The sequence below is a fragment of the Scomber scombrus genome, chromosome 18 (genome assembly GCF_963691925.1).
Source record: "Scomber scombrus chromosome 18, fScoSco1.1, whole genome shotgun sequence".
NCBI lineage: Eukaryota > Metazoa > Chordata > Actinopteri > Scombriformes > Scombridae > Scomber > Scomber scombrus.
In genome coordinates, this window is record NC_084987.1 from 2,339,001 (window position 1) to 2,366,500 (window position 27,500).

The window sequence follows — 27,500 nt, forward strand, 5'->3', positions numbered from 1 at the left end:
GTTAACTAGCTTCCTGACTCACCTGGCTGTGGGGTCATGGTCTACGTTAACGATCGTTCCTGACTCACCTGGCTGTGGGGTCATGGTCTACGTTAACGAGCTTCCTGACTCACCTGGCTGTGGGGTCATGGTCCTACGCTTAACGAGCTTCCTGACTCACCTGGCTGTGGGTCTTGGTCTACGTTAACGATCGTTTCCTGACTCACCTGGATGTGGGGTCCATGGTCTACGTTAACGAGCTTCCTGACTCACCTGGCTGTGGGGTCATGGTCTACGTTAACTGAGCTTCCTGACTCACCTGGCTGTGGGGTCATGGTCTACGTAACGGAGCTTCCTGACTCACCTGGCTGTGGGGTCATGGGTCTACGTTAACCGATCGTTCCTGACTCACCTGGCTGTGGGGTCATGGTCTCTACGTTAACGATCGTTCCCTGACTCACCTGGCTGTGGGTCATGGTCTACAGTTAACGATCGTTCCTGACTCACCTGGCTGTGGGGTCATGGTCTACGTTAACTAGCTTCCTGACTCACCTGGCTGTGCGGGGTCATGGTCTACGTTAACGATCGTTCCTGACTCACCTGGCTGTGGGGTCATGGTCTACGTTAACTAGCTTCCTGACTCACCTGGCTGTGGGGTCATGGTCTACGTTAACGAGCTTCCTGACTCACCTGGCTGTGGGGTCATGGTCTACGTTAACTAGCTTCCTGACTCACCCTGGCTGTGGGGTCATGGTCTACGTTAACGAGCTTCCTGACTCACCTGGCTATGGGGTCATGGTCTACGTTAACGATCGTTCCTGACTCACCTGGCTGTGGGGTCATGGTCTACGTTAACTAGCTTCCTGACTCACCTGGCTGTGAGGGTCATGGTCTACGTTAACGAGCTTCCTGACTCACCTGGCTGTGGGGTCATGGTCTACGTTAACTAGCTTCCTGACTCACCTGGCTGTGGGGTCATGGTCTACGTTAACTAGCTTCCTGACTCACCTGGCTGTGGGGTCATGGTCTACGTTAACGATCGGTTCCTGACTCACCTTGGCTGTGGGGTCATGGTCTACGTTAACTAGCTTCCTGACTCACCTGGCTGTGGGGTCATGGTCTACGTTAACGGAGCTTCCTGACTCACCTGGCTGTGGGGTCATGGTCTACGTTAACTAGCTTCCTGACTCACCTGGCTGTGGGGTCATGGTCTACCGTTAACGAGCTTCCTGACTCACCTGGCTGTGGGGTCATGGTCTACGTTAACGATCGTTCCTGACTCACCTGCTCGTGGGGTCATGGTCTCTACGTTAACCTAGCTTCCTGACTCACCTGGCTGTGGGGTCATGGTCTACGTTAACGAGCTTCCTGACTCACCTGGCTGTGGGGTCATGGTCTACGTTAACTAGCTTCCTGACTCACCTGGCTGTGGGGTCATGGTCTACGTTAACGAGCTTCCTGACTCACCTGGGCTGTGGGGGTCATGGTCTACGTTAACGATCGTTCATGACTCACCTGGCTGTGGGGTCATGGTCTACGTTAACTAGCTTCCTGACTCACCCTGGCTGTGGGTCATGGTCTACGTTAACTAGCTTCCTGACTCACCTGGCTGTGGGGTCATGGTCTACGTTAACGAGCTTCCTGACTCACCTGGCTGTGGGGTCATGGTCTTACGTTAACTAGCTTCCTGACTCACCTGGCTGTGGGGTCATGGTCTACGTTAACGAGCTTCCCTGACTCACCTGGCTGTGGGGTCATAGGTCTACTTCGTTAACGATCGTTCCTGACTCACCTGGCTGTGGGGTCATGGTCTACGTTAACTAGCTTCCTGACTCACCTGGCTGTGGGGTCATGGTCTACGTTAACTAGCTTCCTGACTCACCTGGCTGTGGGGTCATGGGTCTACGTTAACTAGCTTCCTGACTCACACTGGCTGTGGGGTCATGGTCTACGTTAACTAGCTTCCTGACTCACCTGGCTGTGGGGTCATGCGTTTACGTTAACTAGCTTCCTGACTCACCTGGCTGTGGAGTCGCTCTCGATTAACTCGGTGGTCAGAGACCTCCGACGCGTCGACGGAGCGGCTTCAGCGTCGGGCTTCCGGATCAGAAAGAAAAGGAAACAACCGACCAGGCTGATAACCGTCAGAGAGGATGAAGGACTGTCTGCCGGTCCTTTGTCTGAGGAACACACACACACATATTTATATATTTATATATAGACACACACACATATCACGAGTCACACTCTCTTAAAAACCCTCTACAGTTGATGAGCGGCAGTAAACAGGTTTAATCGACTTGCTCCCTCTGACCTGTGATGTGCACGTGTCCGTGCCAGGCGAGGTAGATGTAAAGGTTCCCAAAGAACAAGCTGCAGACACATGAAGTTCAGCAGGTCAATATCATTTATATGTTGATGACTGTGAGAACAATGATTACTATTTAACTGGATGAAGCCGAACCCTGTTATTCTCTACCTTAGTATATTTATATAGAGCGTTTCATACACAGAGGCTCAATGTGCTCTACATAAACACTAAATATCAGAGGATGATTAAAAGTAGGGCTGGGTGATTATGGCATGAATCTTCCTTCCTTCCATCTGTCCTGAGTCCTTCTGTCCTCCTTCCTTCCTTCCTTCCCTTCCTTCCTTCCTTCCTTCCTTCCATCTTTCCTTCCTTCCTTCTTTCCTTCCTTCCTTCCACCTGTCCTCCTTCCTTCCTTCCTTCCTTCCTTCCTTCCATCTTGTCCTTCCCTCCTTCCTTCCTTCCATCTTTCCTTCCCTCCTTCCTTACTTCCTTCCTTCTTTCCTTCCTTCCTTCCATCTTTCCTTCCCTCCTTCCTTCTCCTTCTTTCCTTCCTTACTTCCTTCCACATGTCGTTCCTTCCTTCCTCCTTCCTTCCATCTTTTCCTTTCCCTCCTTCCTTACTTCCTTCCTTCCTTCCATCTGTCCTTCCTTCCTTCTGTCCTTCCTTCCTTCCATCTGTTCTTCCTTCTTTCCATCTGTCCTTCCTTCCTTCCATCTGTCTTCCTTCCTTCCATCTGTCCTTCCTTCCTTCCATCTGTCCTTCCTTCCTTCCATCTGTCCTTCCTTCTTTCCTTCCTTCCATGTGTCCTTCCTTCCTTCCATGTGTCCTTCCATGTGTCCTTCCTTCTTTCCTTCCTTCCATCTGTCCTTCCTTCCTTCCTTCCTATCTTCCTTCCATCTGTCCTTCCTTCCTTCCTTCCTTCCTATCTTCCTTCCATCTGTCCTTCCTTCCTTCCTTCCTTCCTATCTTCCTTCCATCTGTCCTTCCTTCCTTCCTTCCTTCGTTCCTTCCTATCTTCCTTCCATCTGTCCTTCCGACCTTCCTTCCTTCCTTCCTTTGTATTTTACACTGCTGCCCTCACACATGATTATATCTTTAGGGAGGTAAAAATAATGATGTTTTAAGGTGTGACGCTGTGGTTAATGATCTAGTTTACTTGATTAGAACAATGTAAAGATCATGGTTTGGGTTCAAATGATCATTAAAGATATGCAACCTTTGCTGTCATGGCAACAGTGAACACCACCATTGCATTGACATGAGCAAGATTAAGTCGATTAGAGTTTCTAATGTGGGTTTTGATTATTTTTCGATTAATTGCCTCAGCTCTACTTAAAACTGTAGACATTGGAAACATTAAAAACATACAATTAAAAAAAGAGAAACCCCAAACAGAACAACTCTCACCTGAACTGCAGCAGCGCCCAGAAGATGCCGCTGTTCCTCCGATGTTGGCGTCGGTGGAGTTGATGGCGAGAACGTTTCCCTGAGCGGTCCACAAGACTACAGAGCACAACATATACAGGAAGTAAGTAGAAAACACACACAGAGAGAGACACACACACACATATACACACACACAGAGAGAGACAGACACACACAGAGACACACAGAGAGAGACACACAACACACACACACACATCACACACACACACACACACACACACACACACACACACACACACACACCACACACACACACACACACACACACACACACACACACACACACACACACACACACACACACACACACACACAACACACACACAGAGAGACACACACACACACACACACACACACACACACACACACAGAGACTCACACAGAGACAAACACATACACACATATACACACGCAGACACACACACACACACACACACACAAAGACACACACACACACACACACACACAGAGACACACACACACACAGAGACTCACACAGAGACAAATACACACACAACACACACACACACAGAGAGAGACACACACAGACACACACACACAGACACACACACAGAGACACACACACAGAGACACACACACAGAGACACACCACACATACAGAGAACAAACACACACAGAGACACACACACATACAGAGACAAACACACACAGAGACAGAGACAGACACACACACACACACACACACACACACACTCACACACACACACACACACACACAGACACACACCACACACACACACACACACACACACACACACACACACACACACACACACACACACACACACACACAGTAGGGGTGTGTTTACTTGCTGCAGCGACTCCAACCAGCACAGACGCAGTGTAGAAGCTCCATGTGTACGGATAGATGAACATGGCGATGTAACCGCTGCAGGAGACACCATCACTTATATTATATCACTTTATTACACTTCATCTTTATGTTTTACTCTAAATGTTAATAAACTGTTTTCTTATTCTCTATTATTTTATTATCATTTTCAATTTATAAATTTTCTTTCATTTATTAAACTTTAATCTAATTTTACTTGATTTGTCTTTTTAATCTATTTTAACCTTCCCTCCTTACTCCTTTCCTTCCTTCCTTGCTTCTTTCCTCCCTACCTCCTTACTCCTTTCCTTCCTCCCTCCCTACCTCCTTACTCCTTCCTTCCTTCCTTCCTTCCTACCTTCCTTCCTTTCCTACCTCCTTACTCCTTCCTTCCTTCCTTCCTCCCTGCCTGTTTACTCTTTTCCTTCCTTCCTTCCTTCCTTCCTTCTTACTCCTTTCCTTCCTTCCTTCCTTCCCTCCTTACTCCTTTCCTTCCTTCATTCCTTCCTCCTTTCCTTCCTCCCTACCTCCTTACTCCTTCCTTCCTTTCCTCCCTACCTCCTTCCTTCCTACCTTCCTTCCTTTCCTCCCTCCCTCCCTCCTTACTCCTTCCTTTCCTCCCTTCCTCCCTTCTTACTCCTTTCCTTCCTCCCTCCCTTCCTTCACTTCCTCCCTACCTCCTTACTCCTTTCCTTCCTCCCTTCCTTCTTTCCTTCTTCCCTCCTTACTCCTTTCCTTCCTCCCTCCCTTCCTCCCTACCTCCTTACTCCTTTCCTTCCTTTCTTCCTTCTTTCCTTCTTCCCTCCTTACTCCTTTCCTTCCTTCCTCCATCCCTCCTTACTCAGAGCCGAAGCTGATATATAATTAAAGTTTGACTGATTGATTGATGGATATTAAAGTTTATATAATTATAACCTCTAGTATTGAAACTTGAACCTTTAACATGTAATTTCAGGTATTTCACCATCATGACAGAGTGAAACCTCAGCAGGAAACAGACTGAAGTGGTTAAAAGATGTTTTATCTTCATCTAAAAAAACTAGAAGTCAAATATAAAACGTCATTTTAGAAAAGGGAAGAAAAACCAGTAAAGATGAAGAAATCAGGAACTGGAATATTTGAGATAACGAATGAATTTAATGTGACGATCATAACTAAATAATACTGATGGATTTATGCTCAGAGGAGACAAATGTAGAAATATATAAGAATATAAAAGTTAGAATGTAAGATCATAAACTAGCTGATTTACTGTTTTTAACTCTCCTGTCGTCCTCCCGGGTCAAACTGACCCTGTCTCTTTTGATTGTTCCTTATTTCCTTCTTTCCTTCCTTCCTTCCTCCCTCCCTCCCTTCCTTCCCTTCCTCCCTACCTCCTTACTCCTTTCCTTCCTTCCTTCCTTCTGTCCTTCATTCCTTCCTCCTTTCCTTCCTCCCTACCTCCTTACTCCTTTCCTTCCTTCCTGCCTTCCTCCCTCCTTACTCCTTTCCTTCCTTCCTCCTTTCCTTCCTCCCTACGTCCTTACTCCTTTCCTTCCTTCCTTCTTACTCCTTTCCTTCCTTCCTTCCTTCCTTCCTCCTTTCTTTTTTACTCCTTTCCTTCCTTCCTTCCTTCTTACTACTTTCCTTCCTTCCCTCCTTCTTCCCTTCCTCCCTCCTTACTCCTTTCCTTCCTTTCTTCCTCCCTCCCTCCTTACTCCTTTCCATCCTTCCTTCTTTTCTTCCTTCCTTCCTTCCTCCCTCCTTACTCCTTTCCTTACTCCTTTCCTTCCTTCCTCCCTCCCTCCTTACTCCTTTCCTTCCTTGACCAGAGGACAACAGGAGGGTTAATCAAGTTGAATTATTTGGTACAAAGTGTTTATGGTTACACCACTTGTAGTGTAACGTGTAAAAAGAAGAAGAAGACTGATGTTATTATAATGAGCAGGAGTCGTGTTAGTCGTGTGTGAGCTCACCTGTACAGAAGCCCGCTGAAGAACATGGACAGCTGTGGTCCGATGACAGCGACCACCGAGGGGGCGATCAGGTTGGACGCAGAGAAAACTCCATAGATGATGGCCATGCTGCGAGGAGACAGAGATTTAAACATTACATCATATAGTTGTCCTTGTGCTTTTAAATTAGTGATGTTTCCCTGAAAGCCAGACGTTCACTGCTGCACACTGCTCCTATACCTCCCTCCTACCCTCTGGAAGGAGGTATAGGAGCCTCCTACCCTCTGGAAGGAGGTATAGGAGCCTCCTACCCTCTGGAAGGAGGTATAGGAGCCTCCTACCCTCTGGAAGGAGGTATAGGAGCCTCCTACCCTCTGGAAGGAGATATAGAAGCCTCCTACCCTATGGAAGGTGGTATAGGAGCCTCCTACCCTCTGGAAGGAGGTATAGGAGACTCCTACCCTCTGGAAGGAGGTATAGGAGCCTCCTACCCGCTGGAAGGAGGTATAGGAGCCTCCTACCTTCTGGAAAAGGAGGTATAGGAGCCTTCTACCCTCTGGAAGGAGGTATAGGAGCCTCCTACCGTCTGGAAGGAGGTATAGGAGCCTCCTACCCTCTGGAAAAGGAGGTATAGGAGCCGCCTACCCTCTGTAAGGAGGTATAGGAGACTCCTACCCTCTGTAAGGAGGTATAGGAGCCTCCTACCCTCTGGAAAAGGAGGTATAGGAGACTCCTACCCTCTGGAAGGAGGTATAGGAGCCTCCTACCGTCTGGAAGGAGGTATAGGAGCCTCCTACCGTCTGGAAAAGGAGGTATAGGAGCCTCCTACCCTCTGGAAGGAGGTATAGGAGCCTCCTACCCTCTGGAAGGAGGTATAGGAGCCTCCTACCCGCTGGAAGAAGGTATAGGAGCCTCCTACCCTCTGGAAGGAGGAATAGGAGTCTCCTACCCTCTGGAAGAAGGTATAGGAGTCTCCTACCCTCTGGAAGGAGGTATAAGAGCCTCCTACCCTCTGGAAGGAGGTATAGGAGCCTCCTACCCTCTGTAAGGAGGTATAGGAGCCTCCTACCCTCTGGAAAAGGAGGTATAGGAGACTCCTACCCTCTGGAAGGAGGTATAGGAGCCTCCTACCGTCTGGAAGGAGGTATAGGAGCCTCCTACCGTCTGGAAAAGGAGGTATAGGAGCCTCCTACCCTCTGGAAAAGGAGGTATAGGAGACTCCTACCCTTTGGAAGGAGGTAAAGGAGCCTCCTACCCTCTGGAAGGAGGTATAGGAGCCTCCTACCCTCTGGAAGGAGGTATAGGAGCCTCCTACCCTCTGGAAGGAGGTAAAGGAGCCTCCTACCCTCTGTAAGGAGGTATAGGAGCCTCCATGGCCGCACCAAAAGACTCAGTCAAGAAACAGTTTAATTCACCAGGCTGTCAGAAACCTAAACTCTCTCCCCTCACTCCCTCCAGCCATATCCTCCAGGCTGTCAGAAAGCCAACCCCCCCCACAGAGTGAAATTGCTACTATTAAATGACTGTTCTTTTTGCACTGTTTCTGTTAAAAATACAAATATCTTACAGAACTTTTTACTGCCTTTATGCACTACCACAACTTAACTAAACAGAAACTTATGCTGCTACTTCCTACAAATAAAAAAAAGTAGACTCCAAAATCTTATTTTATCTTACTGTCTATCTATTTTCTCTTTTCTTTTTATATTATTATTATTATTAGTAAATGTCTTATCTGTTGTGCACTTCAATGTTAACTCTTTAGTGTTAGAAACATCTAGTGAGAAACGTCTTCTCAATTCCTTTGTATGCCTTAACATGTGAAGAAATTGACAATAAAGCTGACTTTGACTTTGACTGAATTCAGAGAAAACTTGCTTTGCTTTAAATAGTTTAGCTAAGATTTAATTATCCTTCAGGGGATTTTTTTTTTTTTTTGAGTGCGACAGATTTGATTATAGAAGCTGCCAACAGGTCTGTATCAATGCTGGGAAAGTCCTCACATCGATGAATATTGTGAAAAATTTAAAAAAAACCTGTTTACCTCGTGTATCCGCTCCCATGAAACTCAGTGCTGTTGAAGCTCTTGAGAACAGTTTGCTGTTAAAAGATGAAGAAAGACTTATTTATCTAATCTTGATTTATGCATGATCAATCAGGAATGTGCAACCGTCCAGTGCAACTTACTTCGATATTGCCACATGTTTGAAAAGCTGTGAACATGAACATAAAGCCGAAGCCCAGGATGATGATGTTCAACAGCCTCTTCCCTTCTGGAGACATTTTTGCAGGATATATTTTTGCAGATTCCTTTGATGAATTGAAAAATGAATCTATTGGGAGTTACCAGCACATCTGGGTGAGAAAGAGCAGAAGGAGAAATCAGGAACAAGTGCGTAATATACCCGAGCATCATGACTGTACTCACTGCAACACACAACATAGAGGCTTTCTGTTTGTACACCAAACTCCATTCAAATATCTGCAGTTTTAAGACATTCACGCTCACACTTTTAAAAGACTGTGACAAATCAAGTATGCTTAACAAAGTGACAGACTTAACAGGGTCCTCTGATCACTTCCGCTTTCATTAGATCCAAATATAGACAAGCTTATTCCGATAAAAATGAACTTTTAGGATAGTTTCCACTGTGCGCTGCCGCCCATCTCAGCGCGCTTTGGAGGCGGGAACAACGCATAAATGTGCATTTAAAAAGTTAAACTGCCTTAAAATACGTTTTGTTTATTAAATGTATTATACGCCGAATTATAAATTAAGTCATATTGAGCAGCATAACACATTCATATGTATTCAATTAGCTTTTATATTTCACTGTAAGCGCTGGAAACTTAATTGACTCGTTTTTTCAAAGGGAGTTCGTCTTAATTTCTTAAAGCGAATAAAAAGGAGATAATAGAGACTGTGGCTGATTTTACTTAACCCATAGTTATATTTAAATGTGTTACGTCAAGTTTAAGAAAATAATAAATATGTTTAAGACAAAAAATCACAACTTACCAACAGTGTTTGAAGCTTTTAAGCAAAAACAAATAAACCCCTTATGTCTGCTCTGCTTCTTCTGCGGCTGCGCGGTCTCACTGCGCTATTAAAGACATAGTTCGCTCTTTGTGGAAACCTCCGATATCTGTATCCATCCGTATGTACCAAATATTAAACCAAGCACAGCATGACTGAATCAGACATGTACAGCAGATGATCAGCTGTTCCTACAGGAGCTGCCAGAAACTGGAAAAAGTCATGTGAATTAATCAGCTGACCGTAACCACGTTCTTCTTCTTTGGTTTTACTGGCGGACTGCAAACCAACGCTAAAGGTGCAAGAGCGCCACCTGCTGTAAATATGGAGGACTCTGCACACTGCACATAGCCCAGGTCTAATCCGGGAACCTTTTTTAGCCCCACACTAAGAAAACTACCCCACTGTCACACTACAAAGACAAACCTGACTTTAGCCGAGGGCTGTTCATGCTAAAATAACAGTGGAGTAGTCACATGTCATTGTAGTATGTACACATAAGTCACCACACAATGACTGCATGTAAAAGTAAAAGTACTGCAGTATTATGAGCGATGTAGTATGCAGTATTACAGTAAAAGTACTGCAGTATTATGAGCGATGTAGTATGCAGTATTACAGTAAAAGTACTGCAGTATTATGAGCGATGTAGTATGCAGTATTACAGTAAAAGTACTGCAGTATTATGAGCGATGTAGTATGCAGTATTACAGTCAAAGTACTGCAGTATTATGAGCGATGTAGTATGCAGTATTACAGTCAAAGTACTGCAGTATTATGAGCGATGTAGTATGCAGTATTACAGTAAAAGTACTGCAGTATTATGAGCGATGTAGTACGGAGTATTACAGTAAAAGTACTGCAGTATTATGAGTGATGTAGTATGCAGTATTACAGTAAAGTACTGCAGTATTATAGTGATGTAGTATGCAGTATTACAGTAAAAGTAGTGCAGTATTATGAGCGATGTAGTATGCAGTATTACAGTAAAGTACTGCAGTATTATGAGCGATGTAGTATGCAGTATTACAGTAAAAGTACTGCAGTATTATAGTGATGTAGTATGCAGTATTACAGTAAAAGTACTGCAGTATTATGAGTGATGTAGTATGCAGTATTACAGTAAAAGTACTGCAGTATTATAGTGATGTAGTAGCAGTATTACAGTAAAAGTACTGCAGAATTATGAGTGATGTAGTATGCAGTATTACAGTAAAAGTACTGCAGTATTATAGTGATGTAGTATGCAGTATTACAGTAAAAGTACTGCAGTATTATGAGTGATGTAGTATGCAGTATTACAGTAAAAGTACTGCAGTATTATAGTGATGTAGTAGCAGTATTACAGTAAAAGTACTGCAGAATTATGAGTGATGTAGTATGCAGTATTACAGTAAAAGTACTGCAGTATTATAGTGATGTAGTATGCAGTATTACAGTAAAGTACTGCAGTATTATGAGTGATGTAGTATGCAGTATTACAGTAAAGTAGTGGTTTGGTCCTCTGACTGATATATTATTATTATGACATCATTAGATTATTAATAGTGAAGCATCAGTGTTAGAGCAGCATGTTACTGTTGTAGCTGCTGGAGGTGGAGCTAGTTTACACTACTTTATATACAGTTAGCTAGTTTAGTCCAGTGGTTCCCAACCTAGGGGTGGGGCCCCTCCAAAGGGTCAGCAGATAAATGTGAGGGGTGGTGAGATGATTAATGGGAGAGGAAAGAAGAAAAAACTAAGTTCTGATACACAAATGTGTTTTTCTCTAATCTTTGCTTTTTGCTTTTTCTTTTTTTTTTAAATTTCAAATATATTTTTGGCTGATAAAGTTGGTAAACAAAATAAAACACAATGAAACAACAAACATAAAGATCAATGTCAAGTTAATGAACTCACGTTTTATTTGACTTTGTTTACTTCCTGAATGAACTAAACCTGAAGCAGTTCCTCGGGAGGGCGCTAATGCAGTAAAGGAGGTGATGGAGCGCCTGTAGTAGAAGAAGTGTCGCGGTGTTTATGGACAGAGAAGAGACGATAAAGCTGCAAGATGTTGGCTGTTTAGTAACTGTACAGCCTCCAAAACACCGCAAACAAGACGATTTAAGATAAATTAGTCCTCGCACGTGTGTGTGTGCAGGTTAATTAGCAGTAGGCTGTGTTGGAGCCAAGATACACAGTGTTTGTTGGGGAAAAGCTGCAGTGGGCTGCGTTTAAACCAGGATATACAGTGTTTTTTATATGTAGGCTGCTGTAGACTGTTGGGGCCAGGACACAGTGTTTGTAGGGGCCACACAGTGTTTTTGGGGCCAGGACACTCAGTGTTTGTTGGGGACACTCAGTGTTTGTTGGGGCCAGGACACACAGTGTTTGTTGGGGACACTCAGTGTTTTTGGGGCCAGGACACACAGTGTTTGTTGAGGACACACAGTGTTTGTTGGGGGTGAGCTCTGCAGGTTGAGCACCATGAGCAGGCCTCCGCCGGACATTAACGACATGACTTCCCTCAAAGTGAACAACCTCACCTACCGGACGTCTCCCGAAACACTCAGGCAGGTGTTCGAGAAGTACGGCCGTGTAGGGGACGTGCACATCCCCAGAGACCCCTGCACGAGGGAGAACCGGGGCTTTGCATTCGTGCGTTTCCACTACAAGTGCGACGCAGAGGAGGCTTTGGACGGGATGGATGGCACCGTGCTGGACGGACGGGAGCTCCGGGTGGAGATGGCCCACGTCGATCACGTGGAGATTCTCACCTCCCTGAAAGTGGACAACCTGACCTACCGCACATCTCCAGACACGCTCAGAGTGATGTTTGAGATGTACGGCCGGGTAGGGGACGTGCACATCCCCAGAGACCCCTACACCAAGGAGAGCAAAGGCTTCGCGTTTGTGCGTTTTCACCACAAGCGGGACGCAGAGGACGCGATTGATGCGATGGATGGAGTGATGATGGACGGACGGGAGCTGCGGGTTCAGATGGCCCATGGAGGAGGAGGAGGAGGAGGAGGCCGGCGGGAAGGGCAGCCCCGGAGGTCTGGAGGACATGACCGCAGAAACAGGAGGTAAAAGATAAGTCTGGTTTCTTCATAGAGACGCTGAAGTTAGAATTAATATGTAGCCTACAACCTACAACTGTAATGTAGCCTTTAAAACCAGGAAAAGACAACTCTGATGACATATCACGATATTACGATATCTTGTCTCATATCACGATATCGATATAATATTATTACAATTGTGGTATCTAGCCAGTCTTTGTCCTTTGTTATGTGACATCTGGGGCATCTCCTGGTGTCCTGGTAGATTTGAAACAGATGTTGTGCTTATCTTAAAGGTGAAGGGTCAGGTCAGGGGCTGTCTTTATCTGACTGATCGGTTGTTTGGAGGATGTTTGTTTTAGAGATAAGAAACTATATAAGGGGCAACTAAGGCTGAGGAAGGCAGAGAGTCTCAGATCGGCACAAGGGACTCTTTCAGATTGGAAGTTTGATACTGTTCTCTTTTGTAATAAAACCTTTAAAATATAAAAGTGAGACGTGTCAGCGGTGGTTTCCTTCTTCATCAACACATCAAGAATCTACCAATTAAAATACACTTCACAATATATTGCCTAGCCCTAGTAAGGAGCCATGTTTATATTCAGCCTGTAATGTTATTAGGTCATTATATTATGAAGCAGGCTAAATCTACGCACATTTCGAACTTAAGTAGAAATACAATTACTTGTTAAAAACCTGCACAGAAAAAAACAATCACCAGACAGTCTGGTTTTGCTGTAAGCCAAATTTCAGACAGAATAAATATTAGGGCCGAGCATAACTCCTTATTTTTTTTAATGGCGTTAATCTCTCCTCACTGACTCACTCACTGTCACAGATTGCTGTTATAATGGAGCTGTGTAATCTGTGCACAGTGCTCAGCATGTGTTCATATGGTAGGAGTCTTACTGCTGCTGTAATATTCCTGCACTGTCTGCACATTGTGGGACTTTCTATGTCAGTAGCAGATTTTGATATGAGCAGGAATGAAACACGGAACACACACGGCAAAAGAAGAAAAAGACGAGTTCTCTATAGTTTATCTGCATGTCACGTCTTCTTTTTATAAAGTCAAGAAACAAGCCTGTTTCGACGATGTAAGGAGTTGATGGTACCGATATTTGTGTTTAAATGTAGCTAGTAAAAGTCAAAGATCGTTAGAAAAATACTGAAGTAAAGTAGATTACCTGAAAAATCTACTTAAGTACAGTAACCAAGTACAAATACTTTGTCACTTCATTACATAATATCCTACATATGGCGCTTTTCAACTATACAGTTCTAGCACTACTCGACTCAACTCGGTTTGGTACCAGGTTGTTTTCTATTACTATAGTTCCTCCTCAACGTGAGCGGGGTCGTCATAGCACGGCTCCGTGAAACTGCCGTGACTTTGTTTTATACTCGACACAAACACATAAACAATGGAGGACATGGAGGCGATGGTGTACTTGCTGCTGTATGAGGCTTTCTGTCTCACACAAAGCAAGAGAAGAGAAACCAATCGCTGTAACGCTGTTGTTGGTATTTAAAAATGCCGGGTTTGATTCTTGTGTGGGACGGCTCATGACTCTTCCAGTGACTCTCTGACCAATCAGTGGCCGGCAGTCTGGTGACGTCACATTTAGTATCGGCTCGGCTCGCTTAGAACCTCGGCAGAGCAGATACTAAAAAAGTACCAGGTACCAGGTACTATCCCTGATGGAGACGCAAAGAAAAACGAGTTGAGTCGAGCCAAGTAATGCTAGAACTGTATAGAGGAAAAGCGCCAATACACTGAGACCCGCTGTATTTACTAGGGGTGATAATCACAAGTTTCTTCACGATACGATATAAAGATTCGATTTTTGCCAATATCACAAAGTCTGCCACAAAGCGATTTCCATTGGATTCAATTCAGGAGGCAGCAGTCAATATGAGACGATACCACATGCTGAATTAACACAGTCACTTCCATTCATATCAAATCACAAAACTAAAATATCATTTGACATTTTTATTTTCTACTGGACCATAAAAGTGATTGATTAAACATTTATTAATGACTGATGGGGAATTTATGAATGTGAATTGGCGTAGAGGCTAATTATGAGTCAGAATATGAACAAATATGTGAGAAGAATACTTTAAAATGCTGGATGTTGAATCCTCCACTCAGCCAATCACAAAGCACCAAACTCTGTATTTTAGATTCAATTCATCCCTACGGCTCTGAAATCTAGCTTTTAAAAAATGTTTTACTTGCTTATTACTGTAATTGTTGTGCACATGACGAATAAAGAGCTTAAGTAATGATGACCTTTCTTTTTTTTTTAAACAGGAGTGAAAATTTCACCCCAAGCTGCAGCTCCAGAGCGAGCAGCGTGGCTGACGGACATTTCCTGGACGACGAAGCCGCCGGTCCGTCGCGGTTGCTCTGGAACGAGGGGCGGTCTCTCCAGTTCCCTGACCGCTTCAGCCCCACGCCTAAACGAAGGAAACTAATGGACCCCATCGGCGTTGAGGATGACGAGAAGGGTCTACACAATGCCGACATTACAACCGTGCAGCCGCCTCGCACTCCGAAGAGTCTCGTGCTGCTGGAAAGTCTCGCTGTGCTCGCAGCGGAGAACGACATTCTGAGAGAGGAGAATGAGGAATTGAAAAGACAATTAGAGAAACAGAGACAAACTTTTTTCCTTTAGCCTAATTTCCTACCAATCCTGACAGAGTTCAGTATTTCAGACACTTCTCTCTGAATACGGGCTGTGATATCACGCTGAGTGGACTATCAGAACAATGCTCCAAGTCGATCAGTTCCTCCTGAACTTTAATGACGCTTAAACTTAAAGGAGCAGTCTGTAGGATTTAGTGGCATCTAGTGGTGAACTGAATATCTCAAATCAATCAATTAAAGCCCTTTTTATACATTTAAACAAAACAAAAGTGACTTAATAAAAACAAGAATTGAGGAAACGCCATCATAACTCATGAAACGCCAGAGGTAGGATAAACATTTAAAAACTAACAACACCATTAATGAAATATAATAAAGTAAAGTAGATAAAACCAGAAATGTGAGGAGGGATATTAAATGGAAACAAAGATAAGAAGAAAAGAAAAAAGTAAAAACAACTAAAGAGGAAATGTGATGATGTAAAACCAGCAGTAAAACAGGCTGAAACAATTATTTTAAGTTCTATTGAAAGCCAGATTAAAAAAGGTTTGGTTTGTCCATTCTGGGCCACTGTAGAAACATGGCGACTTCTGTGGAAGACGACCCACTCTCTATGTATAAAGGCTCATTCTAAGGATTCTTATTTTAGTGGGATTACACGCTTAATTAAAACATACTCATGAATCTCTGATCCTGTAAAGGCCACTAAAGTCTACACACTGCACCTTTTTAATTGCAGGTTTAATGGGAGCGCAGTCACAGTCAGCAACGTCTTACCCGTCACCATCATTACTGTGTCCCACTGATTACAGCTCTGTTCTAAGTGTAGGATGATGCTTTACTGCACCAACATCACTGTCTCCAACACTGAGAGGTTTATTTGTACAAAGGGCTCTGAAAGGCTCTAATTCAGACGTATCCAAACTATCCGATAAATGTCCGTGTGCCTGCAGGTTCAGTTTAGATTAAAGCACGCTCACTTCTGTATGAAGAAACCCTCGATGTTAATGAACCGTACCATCAGAGCACAGACAAGCTAAACCGTTATTTTAATAAATCATTTTATTTAGATTGAATATTTTCAGGAGAGAAAGCAACTATGTAAATTAGGTCTGGGCAATATATCAATATCATATCGATATCGTCTTAAATATTGGATATTGTAATATTGAGATATGGCATAAGTATCTTTTCCTGGTTTTAAAGGCTTCTCTAGAAAGAGTAAAATTAGACTCTTCTAGCTGATCTGTTATTCGCCTTTACACCCTTAGTCGTTATAACCACACTATTGATCGTTATTTATGAAAACTCTCTTTATGTAAATATTTGGTGAAAGCACCAATAGTCCTCCGATATCGGTATCGAAGGTATTTGGTCAAAAGTATTGTCATGTTTGATTTTGTCCATATCGCCCAGCCCTGATGTCCCAATATGTGGTCAGTTTATCAGAAACACTTTTTTTTTTTCTCTCACATTTATATTTATTGAAATGTGGTGATTTATTGTACACATTGAGCCCCCGAAAATTACGACCACTTTATTTACATCTGATCTTGCGATGCGGTTCTTTAACAGAGAAGGTTTCATCGTACTGAGGTGAGCGTGGTTTTAATCTAAACTGGGTTGGATGAACGATAGACGCTGAAGGTTTTTGTTTCTAACCAATCAAGAGCCAACACGATTCGACCAATCAGCTGTTTTAAAGACTGAGATAAGTTTATTAAATGAGTCGAATCACGATCACAATGCTGTAATTGGTGTGGCTCCCATTGGAGGGATTACCTGTATGGTGATTGGTCAGCTGACTGCGGACTTCTCAGGCATCTACATCCAGGTTGTAATGGTGGTAATGGTGGTTATGGTGGTAATGAAGTGAACGATTGACTGATATCCAGTGATTGGATATAAATGTGCAGAGGCTGAAACTGGTGATTTGCACCACATCCAGGTGAACATTATTGAATAACACTGATTCATGCCTTTTGCCTTGTTTTGATTTATTTTAACTTGTTTATTTTGCACAAAACTTATTAATAAAAAAAAAAGGTTATACCAGATTTTTTAAATGTGTTGCTCTATTTTATTATCCACATTCGATCACAAACTTTACTTATTATTATAACTCTCACAACTAACTCAGAGGACATTACTAGAGATCATTAATTCAGGCTAAAGAAAGCTACAGTTTTGAAACCTTTTCAGATATTTGAATGGTTTAAAAAATGACGATACCAGTACCAATCCAAGTACCATTTAATGCAATACAATACAATACAATCAGGCGGGGAGCTCCGGTCCTCTGAAATGATGCCAACGAGGAAGTAACTTAAACTGCATTCTATCAAAAGGCCACCAGGGGGCGACCGTTTTGGTGTCAAAAGGACTTCCGTCTCTATACAAGTCAATGGAGAATTCACCAACTTCTCACTTGATTTCTAACCTCAGTAAACGTTTTCAAAATGTGTTTATGGTCTCAATCGCTAGTTTAAAGCCTTTTTCAATGCAGTATGATTTTCATTTGGGACATTTTGGCCTCCCTGATTTTATATGTGACGATAAAGCAGGGTATGCATTAGGGCGTGGCTACGTGGTGATTGACAGGTTGATTGGTTCACAGGTTCAGGAGGGCGCCTCATGCTCCTCCTGATGCCCATATAAGTAGAATCCGTGTGGGGGTTTTTTAACCGGCATGCACCGGAAATGTTCAAGATGGCGCTGCTCAGATCCGATACTATTCGCTTCCAAGCAGCAGTCCACAAACCAATGGGTGACGTCACGGATGTTCCATTTTATATACAGTCTATGAATACAATACAATACAATATACTTTATTGAAATCTGTCTTGGACTCAGCAACTGCACCATAAATGCCTTGACAGCCACAATGACAACAACCAATACATCACCAGCCATACCATCCCAACAACAATTACCTAACAGTACTGCACATATATCCCATAATATTGCACACAACACATACATACACCAATGGGAAAAACTAAAAGATCACCATAATAAAAGCACTATAAAATGATTGCACAGTTTCGGCCTCAAGCAGCATTGTTTAGGAGTTTGATGGAGGTTGAGGAAATGGTGAGGAAAATGGTTGAGTTTGCAGTTAGAGACTCTACATCGTCTGACCGAGGGTAGGAGCTCATATTATGGGATGGCTCAGTCACTATCCTCTGGGCTTGCCTAAGAACAGTTTGTTCATAAATAGACTGCAAGGTCTGATAGTTACTTCTTCCTATCACCAGTGTGCACCAGACGAGTGAGTTTAGTTTTCAGTTTTGCAGTAAGGTTGTGATACCAGGCTGACATCACATATCTAAGCTCTCTAGTACCGCCTGGTAAAATAAAAACATGATGCTTTTGTCCACATCATACACTCTCAGTCTTTGCTGTAAACAGGAACACAGACTTTCAACATGGACATTCCAGCTAAAAGTGTCATCTAAGTGAACTCTGAGATACTTGTATGAGCTGACCTGCTCAATGGGTGAGTCATGTACTCACAACTAAAGGGATACTGATACCAACTGAATACTTCATTAGATACCCATTAACACATTTATGGCGCTTTTCCACTACACAGTTCCAGCACGACTCGACTCGGTACGGTTCCAGAACAGACCTTTTCCATTACAAAAAAGTACCTACTCAACATGGGCTGGGTCGTCATAGCACGGCTCAGCGATACTGACTTAGTTTTATACGCGACACAAACACATAAACAATGGAGGACATGGAGGCGATGGTGTACTTGCTGCTGTATGAGGCTTTCTGTCTCACACAAAGCTAGAGAAGAGAAACCAATCTCTGTAACGCTGTTGTTGGTATTTAAAAATGCCGGGTTTGATTCTTGTGAGGGACGGCTCATGACTCTTCCAGTGACTCTCTGACCAATCGGTGGCCGGCAGTCTGTTGACGTCACATTTTAGTATCGGCTCGGCTCGCTTGGAACCTCGGCAGAGCAGATACTAAAAAAGTACCAGGTACCAGGTACTTTCCTTAGTGGAAACGCATGAAACACTGAGGCAAGTCGAGCCGAGTCCAGGCGAGTCGTGCTGGAACTGTGTAGTGGAAAAGCGCCATTAGTGAACTCCGAGATACTTGTATGAGCTGACCTGCTCAATGGACTATAGTCCCTACTGATTTCGGGTCTAAGACCATCTCTTTAGTTTTTTGACATTCAAAATGAGATGGTGAGCATCATACTATTGCACAAAGCAGCTGATACTAAAGTGAGTACTTCATTAGATTCCCATTAACACATTTAGGTCTCTGGTCTTTTATCTGGTGTAACAGGCTTTAGAGCAGGAGGGTCAAACTCATCTTCATTCAAAGGCCACAAATATAACAATCTGATCTGATGAGGGAATGATTATTAAAAAGATGGAAGGAAGGAGGGAGGGAAGGAAGGAAGGAGGGAGGGAGGGAAGGAAGGAAGGAAGGAAGGAAGAGATGGAAGGAAGAAGGGAGGGAGAGAGGGAAGGAAGGAAGGAAGGAAGGAAGAGATGGAAGGAAGGAAGGAAGGAATGAAGGAGGGAGGAAAGGAAGTAGGGAGGGAGGGAGGGAAGGAAGGAAGGAAGGAAGGAAGGAAGGAAGGAAGGAAGGAAGGAAGGAAGGAAGGAAGGAAGAGATGGAAGGAAGGAGGGAGGGAGGGAAGGAAGGAAGGACGGAAGAGATGGAAGGAAGGAAGGAGGGAGGGAAGGAAGTAGGGAGGGAGGGAGGGAAGGAAGGAAGGTTGGAAAAGAAGACAGGAAGGAAAGAAGAAAGGTTGGAAAAGAAGACAGGAAGGAAGGAAGGAAGGAAGGAAGGAAAGTGGGCCGGATTGGACCCCTTGGTGGGCCGGTTCTGGCCCACAGGCCTCATGTTTGACACCCCTGCCTTAAAGTGATACTTCATTAGATTCCCTATAACACATGTACTTCTCTGTCTTGTATCTGGTGTAACAGGCGTGTAGTGTAGACTCACTTTACAGCGTTTAGGAGGCATCTTGGCTGCTGAACTGCTAAACACGTTAAACTCAAATTCACCACGACTTCACCACCACAGACGGGTCGTAGCTGCTGTGGCAGTGGACCAATCACATGCTGCATTAAAGAGAATAACACTTGCTGTTGATTAGCTGTGTGCAGGTCTATATTTTCTAGCTCTGGGTGCAAAAAAGGATCGATTGCAGGTATCGTTTGACAGGAGACGTTTCCATACATGGTATTGATTTATTTTGGGCCTATCACCTGTTTTCCTCCTCCAGTTTAGAAAGCATAAAGTACAAATTATCAACCAACTCAATGAAAGTAGTGATGATTAGACTTCCATGTGATTTTTCTGGCAATTAAGATTAAATAAATCCATATTTCTGATATTAAAAAAAGTGGAGTGTTAACTGCTGTTAGTCACATATGAAAACAATCCTGCAGCTGGCAGTTCAAACGATTTCTCAAAGTTTCAGAAAAGTTCAGCTTCAGTTTTGTATCATTTCAGCTTCTATCTTTCTTATTATTGTTATTATTATTATTATTAGTTTGCCTTCTAACCATAATGCCTCTCGTGATCGCTGACAGCAAATAAAGAGTCTCAGCTGGTCATCAAACGTGCTGATAGGGAGAGGATAGATTTAAAGTTAAGCACACAGTGTCCGATTATTTATAAATTGATATCCTTATAATACAATTTACAGAAACGTCTGTGCAGTAAACATCACATTTGGGCCTGAACTATGTGACTATTATTTATAACTACACTTTACACCAGTTTGCCACGAATTCCTTCAAAGGTTATTCAAACTTTTCAGAGTATATGTGAGTTATATAGTTAACATTTCATGTATATTTGATCCTTGTTCTTATTTAAATTTAATAGTATTGTTCTATTTGTGTTTTTTTAATTATAAGGATTGAATTGCGCTGATGTCATTTTGGACAATAAAGTTTAACTGTTAAATATCTTGTCTCCAATATAGGTTTGTCACACATACACACACACACACACACACACACACACACACACACACACACACACACACACACACACACACACACACACACACACACACACACACACACACACAGAATATCAGCCAATATATCAATATCATAATTTATATACTGCCTAATATCTGAGTTGGAATTCGCCCTAAAAATCAGGCTCTTCCGTATTCTTTGGGCTTGACAGGAAACGCTTTCTCCTTAAGGAAGATCTCATGTCATTAGTAGACCAATGTCATCAAAAAGGTCTTTTATAAAGATTATGTTTTTGTCAATCCAAGTTTTTCACCACAAATGTCTTTTACTCTGAAATTTGATGACATTTCCTAAAATGTTCTACTACAACCTACAAACAAAAGCGTCTACTAACTACTAATATTTTCAAAAATGAAAATATTATGTTATACTTTTGTATAACTGCTGCAAACGTTTGGTTTTTTGTTAAATGAAATGTGTGGTAATGAGGATTTCTTTTTATTGTTTCATTAAGTTCTTTCAATAGAACACATACGTTTTAGGTACAATAAGACATGATATTGTGTGAAAGTAGCGGTGCTCTGCTCTCTGAATGTTGTCAAGCAGCTTCTGTGCAAAATACATTTGTTGAAACGGCTCATTTTTCACAGTAAATAAAGGGTTTATTATAGATAGATAGACAATGATGGATAGATAGATAGATAGATAGATAGATAGATAGATAGATAGATAGATAGATAGATAGATAGATAGATAGATAGATAGATAGATAGATAGATAGATAGATAGATGGATGGATGGATGGATGGATGGACGGACGGACGGACGGACAGACAGACAGACAGACAGACAGGTATGTAGGTAGATGGATGGATGGATGGATGGATGGATGGATGGATGGATGGATGGATGGATGGATGGATGGATGGATGGATGGATGGATGGATAGATAGATAGATAGATAGATAGATAGATAGATAGATAGATAGATAGATAGATAGATAGATAGATAGATAGATAGATAGATAGATAGATAGATAGATAGACAGACAATGGATGGATAGATAGATAGATAGATAGATAGATAGATAGATAGATAGATAGATAGATAGATAGATAGATAGATAGATAGATAGATAGATAGATAGATAGATAGATAGATAGATAGATAGATAGATAGACAGACAATGGATAGATAGATAGATAGATAGATAGATAGATAGATAGATAGATAGATAGATAGATAGATAGATAGATAGATAGATAGATAGATAGATAGATAGATAGATAGATAGATAGATAGATAGATTATTGTGTGAATAATACCAACAAAGAGATCAATAAATAAACCTGGTCATTTACAGGTTGTAATTCATGAAGAGGTGACGTCACCCTTCCAGTAAAGTGAAGAAATAACAGGGCGTGGGGAGAAGGGGGTCGACGTCGGCTTGCGTCAGCGGCGTGATGACGCAAGTTTCTGGGCGGGGCTATAAAGCCTTGTTTTCTAGCGCTCTGAGGTTCGACGGTCTCCATTTTGTGAGACTTCGTGAAGCCGAGCTCAGCTACCCCGAAGGAACAAGGCCCAAACACCTACACACGACGATTAAAACTCACAGACCCAAACCTCTGCTCGCTTACCAAGTTATTATCCGAAAGGAAAGCAAATCTTATCGTATGTCCGCTATCCAGAACCTCCAAACTTTTGGTAAGTGTTATTATTTATATTGATTTAAACTGCCCCGTTAAGAGAAGGTGGGGGAAGGGCGAGAGCTAACCATGCTAACGATGCTAATCAAACGGCCTTTTAATCAGAACATCCACTTTAAACTCCCCCGTAGCGAGTCTTTCCTGATAATAACAACCCGTATCCTTTTAAAGCCGGTGTCAAACTTTTAAGATTATGTGTGTTTTTTTTAAAAGGATTAGCAGGCCTGTGCTACCGGCCGCCATTATCAGGCCTCTCCTCTTTTAGCTCCCGGTTAGCTTATTCTTCATCTCTCAGTGTCGCAGTTCATCTCATAACATATGACTCATCTGCAGTGAGAGAAATGCAAAGTGACAACACAAAGACTGCATGCACAGTGTGTCATATATAAATATGCTTATAACGGTTAAATTAAATATATTGCATGTGTGGTGTGTTGCAGCCAGGATTCTCTAATATAATAACCTGTGATGTCTCCCTCCTCCTCGGCCCTCTTTAGACCCCTTTGCTGATGCAACTAAGGGTGATGACCGCCTCCCAGCCGGGACAGAGGACTACATCCACATAAGAATCCAACAGCGGAACGGCAGGAAGACCCTCACTACTGTCCAGGGCATTGCCACCGACTATGACAAGAAGAAGCTAGTCAAGGCCTTCAAGAAGGTATTAAATGCTTTGTGTGTATATAAGTGTTGTGCTGTCCACCTCAGTTGATGGTAAATGTTGTGTTTGTCTTTTTTATTGTGTTGCCACCACTGATTTCCTGTCCCCCCCCACCCCCTCTTGACTCTTAACAGAAGTTTGCCTGCAATGGGACAGTGATTGAGCACCCAGAGTATGGTGAAGTGATCCAGCTGCAGGGAGACCAGCGCAAGAATATCTGCCAGTTCCTCATTGAGGTGGGTTTGTGGATAACGTGTGGCTTAAATGTGACCTTTTTTTCTTCTTGTTTATATTTGGAGCAACAGGAAGTCGATAGTTGATGCTCAGCTTGATTTATTGATTCTTGATTGATCTCTTGTTTCTTCTCTGCAGATTGACCTGGCCAAGGAGGAGCAGCTCAAAGTCCACGGCTTCTAGAAGCTGCTAGTAGCCCTCTCCCCTTCTCTCCTGGAAGGCCATCAAACTTCCCCCCCCTCCCATCACCCCTCCCTCTCCTCTCCTACCCTCCTCCTATGTGCTGCTGTTGCTCTTCCTCCCCTCTCTCCCCCCTTCGCAGCCCCACCAGCTCCTCTTAGCTAACACGTGAATTACCTCTGACAAACATGGGACTCTGTAACACCACCGCCCCCCTACGCCACCAGGGGGCAGGCTCGCTCTCGCAAAGACACACCACTGCAGCTCCACACAACATCAGGGATGAGTGGTGATGACCCTCCCACACACACTTCCTCCTTCCTTTTCCCCCTTGTTTATTTCCTTTTTTTAATTTTTTCTTTTTAGGTCTCGTGCTGCAGTAAGGCACCCAGTTTCATGTAACTTTTTTGTTTTGTACTTAAAGGTGTTTCAATAAAACAATGAGTCTCCAGATGTTGGAGTGGAGTGGTGTCATGGGGGAACGGGGGCTGGGGTGTGTGTGGGGGGGGTCTTTGAGTTAAAAAGCAGTGTTATCTACGGGGCGGGTTTTAGAGGAACACAGACAGGACAGGAGGGTTTTCCAAGTTGCTGAAAGAAGTTTCTGTTTGCCATCTTAAGTTATTTCTTTATTTTGCAGTCTGAATGAGCCCCCCCCCCCCCACCCGCAATGTTTACATGCCCGGCTCAGGTGCAGAGTAAAGCTTGTGTAGAGTACCAGTCAGCTTCACCCCCCCCCCCCCCCCCCCCCCCTCCATATCACCTTATTTATGCCTCACTCTTCACTTGATGGCACATTTTTCTATTTTTTTAAAATCATTTTATTCCAATCCAAGTATCAAACTATCTGGGTCTGTTCAGTGGTGGTCTTTGATTGGTCGGCGAGGCCTGTGCTGAGGAACGCTGGGTCATGTGATTGTTACTCATGACTCCAGGGCAGGAAACCAAGTCAATTACTGTGAATCCGATCTTGTTAACGAGACGGTAGAAGTTGGATTCACACGTAGATGAAGGTAGTTTCCTGCTCCGGCTCTTTGACCAGCGTTTCCTGTTTGGTCCAATGAAGAAGAAAAAAAAAAAAATCTGGTTACCAGACCTGCGGTTTTTGGTTTTTTTTTTTTTTGGACACTTGAATCTTTCGTTTCCTATAATGCAATAATTTATAAACACGAGTTAAGATGTAGTGATGCTGACATAACGTTTAAAAATTAAAGCCATGGATAGGTCACACTGCTGCTGTGACTGAAGGTGATGGAGAACAAGTCTGTTTTGAAAAAAATTCTCATTTGGTTCAATAAAATTTCTGCAGTTGATAAATCTGTCCTGTTGTTTGTGTGTGAGTGATTTTAACATGTCATCAACATCTGTATGAAGTTTATATATAAGCCAACAAATCATTTAAACAATATAAATACATCTGATCTGTATGCATGCGCCATAAAATCACATCAGCTGCTTTGATGTAATGATCTTTTAAATATGTATTACTAGCAGAGGTGGAAGAAGTATAGCCTAAAGTATGCTTTACTATATATGGTCACTATATTTCTATACTTTACTATAGGGGAGAACGAGGTTGGTAGTCACACTTTTTACTTTCTTAAGAGGGAGGGAGGAAAGAAAAGAGAAGGAGGGAGGGAGGAAAGAAGGAAGGAGGGAGGAAAGGAAATTAGGAAGGAAGGAGGGAGGGAGGAAAGAAAGAAGGAGGGAGGACGGAAGGAGGGAGGGAGAAAGGAAAAGTGGAAGGGAGGAAGGAAAGGAAGGAGGGAGGGAAAAGTAGAAGGGAGGAAGGAAAGGAAGGAGGGAAGGAAAAGTGGAAGGGAGGAAGGAAAGGAAGGAGGGAGGGAGAAAGGAAAAGTGGAGGAAGGAAGGAAAGGAAGGAGGGAGGGAAAAGTAGAAGGGAGGAAGGAAGGAAGGACAGAGGAAGGTAGGGGGGAGGAAAAAAAGACAAAAGGAGGGAGGGAAGGAAAGAAGGAGGGAGGAAGGACATAGGGAAGGGAGAGGGAGGAAAGAGAGGAAGGGAGGAAAGAAGGAACAGTCAAAACAGACGGGTCAATTTGACCCGGGAGGACGACACGAAGGTTAAAGAAAGAACTAGATATTACTACATACTATAAAATACTATATATTATACCATAAAATAATATATATTATACTATAGAATACTATACTATACCATAAAATACTACATTATACCATAAAATACTATACTATACTATACTATACTATACTATACTATACTATACTATACTATATACTATACTATACTATACTATACTATACTATATACTATACTATACTATACTATACTATACTATACTATACTATACTATACTAAGGTTTAAAGACACATGTGGATAATAGGACGGTAATGTTTTCATATCATGAGTGTAATATTGGCTAGAATAATAATGAGCACATTAATAATACAATTGTTCGTTCCTGGAGTATTTAGGATTAGTTTGATGTGAATATGAGATGTTTTTTCTTTGATAGCTCTTTGAGAACACATTTAGTAACCGCACACTCAGCACTGGTGATGTTCGCGTTTTGTTGCATCTATTTTGTCCCAGCTGGCGGCCCGTCTGCCTCCATGGTAACGCCGCTGCAGCCATAGCTCACCGTGGTGTGTTTGTGTCTGCACGAGCCACAGCACGAGCTTTTCCTCACATTTAACCTTAAAAACAGAAGAATATGATCATAACTCTGATGTATAGACGTCTGTTTTCATCACAGCAGCGACATTTATGAGACTACGGAAGCTCGCAGGCCGGTAAGATGATAAAGCGATGTTACATTTAACTGAACTGGAATTATCTTCAGGTTTTTAGGAGGATTTTTACTCTAATTATTGTTTATATTTTTTATCTAGCCGCTACATTATCATAAGGTTTACCTGTTAATGATAACGTGGCTCTCTCATCACAGTATGTTATAACGTTGCTCCATTTTAACACCACAGTTCTTTACTTTGTCTTTAACACTGCAAATAACTGATGAAATAATTATTAAGTATATTTACTAAAGTTTAATATAGAGGTACTTGTTCTTTACTGTAGTAGTGATGTCATATATAATAATATATCAGTCAGAGGGGCCAAAACACTACTTTTACTGTAATACTGCATACTACATCACTCATAATACTGCAGTACTTTTACTGTAATACTGCATACTACATCACTATAATACTGCAGTACTTTTACTGTAATACTGCATACTACATCACTATAATACTGCAGTACTTTTACTGTAATACTGCATACTACATCACTATAATACTGCAGTACTTTACTGTAATACTGCATACTACATCACTCATAATACTGCAGTACTTTTACTGTAATACTGCATACTACATCACTCATAATACTGCAGTACTTTTACTGTAATACTGCATACTACATCATTCATAATACTGCAGTACTTTACTGTAATACTGCATACTACATCACTCATAATACTGCAGTACTTTTACTGTAATACTGCATACT

At 42.6% G+C, this 27,500-nt stretch overlaps 3 protein-coding genes across 3 annotated transcripts; 2 read left to right on the plus strand and 1 right to left on the minus strand.

Annotated features, from left to right (window-relative positions):
- Positions 1-2,293: 2,293 nt before the first annotated feature.
- mfsd11 (major facilitator superfamily domain containing 11) lies at positions 2,294-8,807 on the minus strand (the record flags this gene model as incomplete). Its single annotated transcript, XM_062438423.1, is given in 7 exon segments — positions 2,294-2,352; positions 3,699-3,794; positions 4,568-4,647; positions 6,546-6,653; positions 7,414-7,504; positions 8,569-8,624; positions 8,712-8,807. Coding segments are annotated over 7 exon segments (586 nt in total), but the record flags the coding sequence as incomplete, so codon positions are not given.
- A 2,792-nt stretch (positions 8,808-11,599) lies between these two features.
- srsf2b (serine and arginine rich splicing factor 2b) lies at positions 11,600-17,279 on the plus strand. The gene is made up of 2 exons (XM_062438193.1): positions 11,600-12,626; positions 14,923-17,279. The coding sequence occupies exons 1-2, from the start codon at positions 12,028-12,030 to the stop codon at positions 15,284-15,286; spliced, it is 963 nt and encodes a 320-aa protein (XP_062294177.1). The 5' UTR covers positions 11,600-12,027; the 3' UTR covers positions 15,287-17,279.
- Positions 17,280-22,753: 5,474 nt separating this feature from the next.
- On the plus strand, positions 22,754-25,327 carry eif1 (eukaryotic translation initiation factor 1). Its single transcript, XM_062438203.1, has 4 exons — positions 22,754-22,932; positions 23,432-23,595; positions 23,730-23,831; positions 23,968-25,327. Exons 1-4 carry the CDS (start codon positions 22,902-22,904, stop codon positions 24,010-24,012), a joined length of 342 nt encoding a protein of 113 aa, XP_062294187.1. The 5' UTR covers positions 22,754-22,901; the 3' UTR covers positions 24,013-25,327.
- Positions 25,328-27,500: the final 2,173 nt, after the last annotated feature.

Bases quoted from the DNA above. Each gene is read 5' to 3' on its own strand.
- srsf2b (XM_062438193.1), top strand. From the start codon at position 12,028: ATGAGCAGGCCTCCGCCGGACATTAACGACATGACTTCCCTCAAAGTG. The intron at 12,627-14,922 runs GTAAAAGATAAG...TTTTTTAAACAG, and splicing joins CATGACCGCAGAAACAGGAG to GAGTGAAAATTTCACCCCAA.
- eif1 (XM_062438203.1), top strand. From the start codon at position 22,902: ATGTCCGCTATCCAGAACCTCCAAACTTTTG. The intron at 22,933-23,431 runs GTAAGTGTTATT...GGCCCTCTTTAG, and splicing joins CCAGAACCTCCAAACTTTTG to ACCCCTTTGCTGATGCAACT. The intron at 23,832-23,967 runs GTGGGTTTGTGG...TCTTCTCTGCAG, and splicing joins TCTGCCAGTTCCTCATTGAG to ATTGACCTGGCCAAGGAGGA.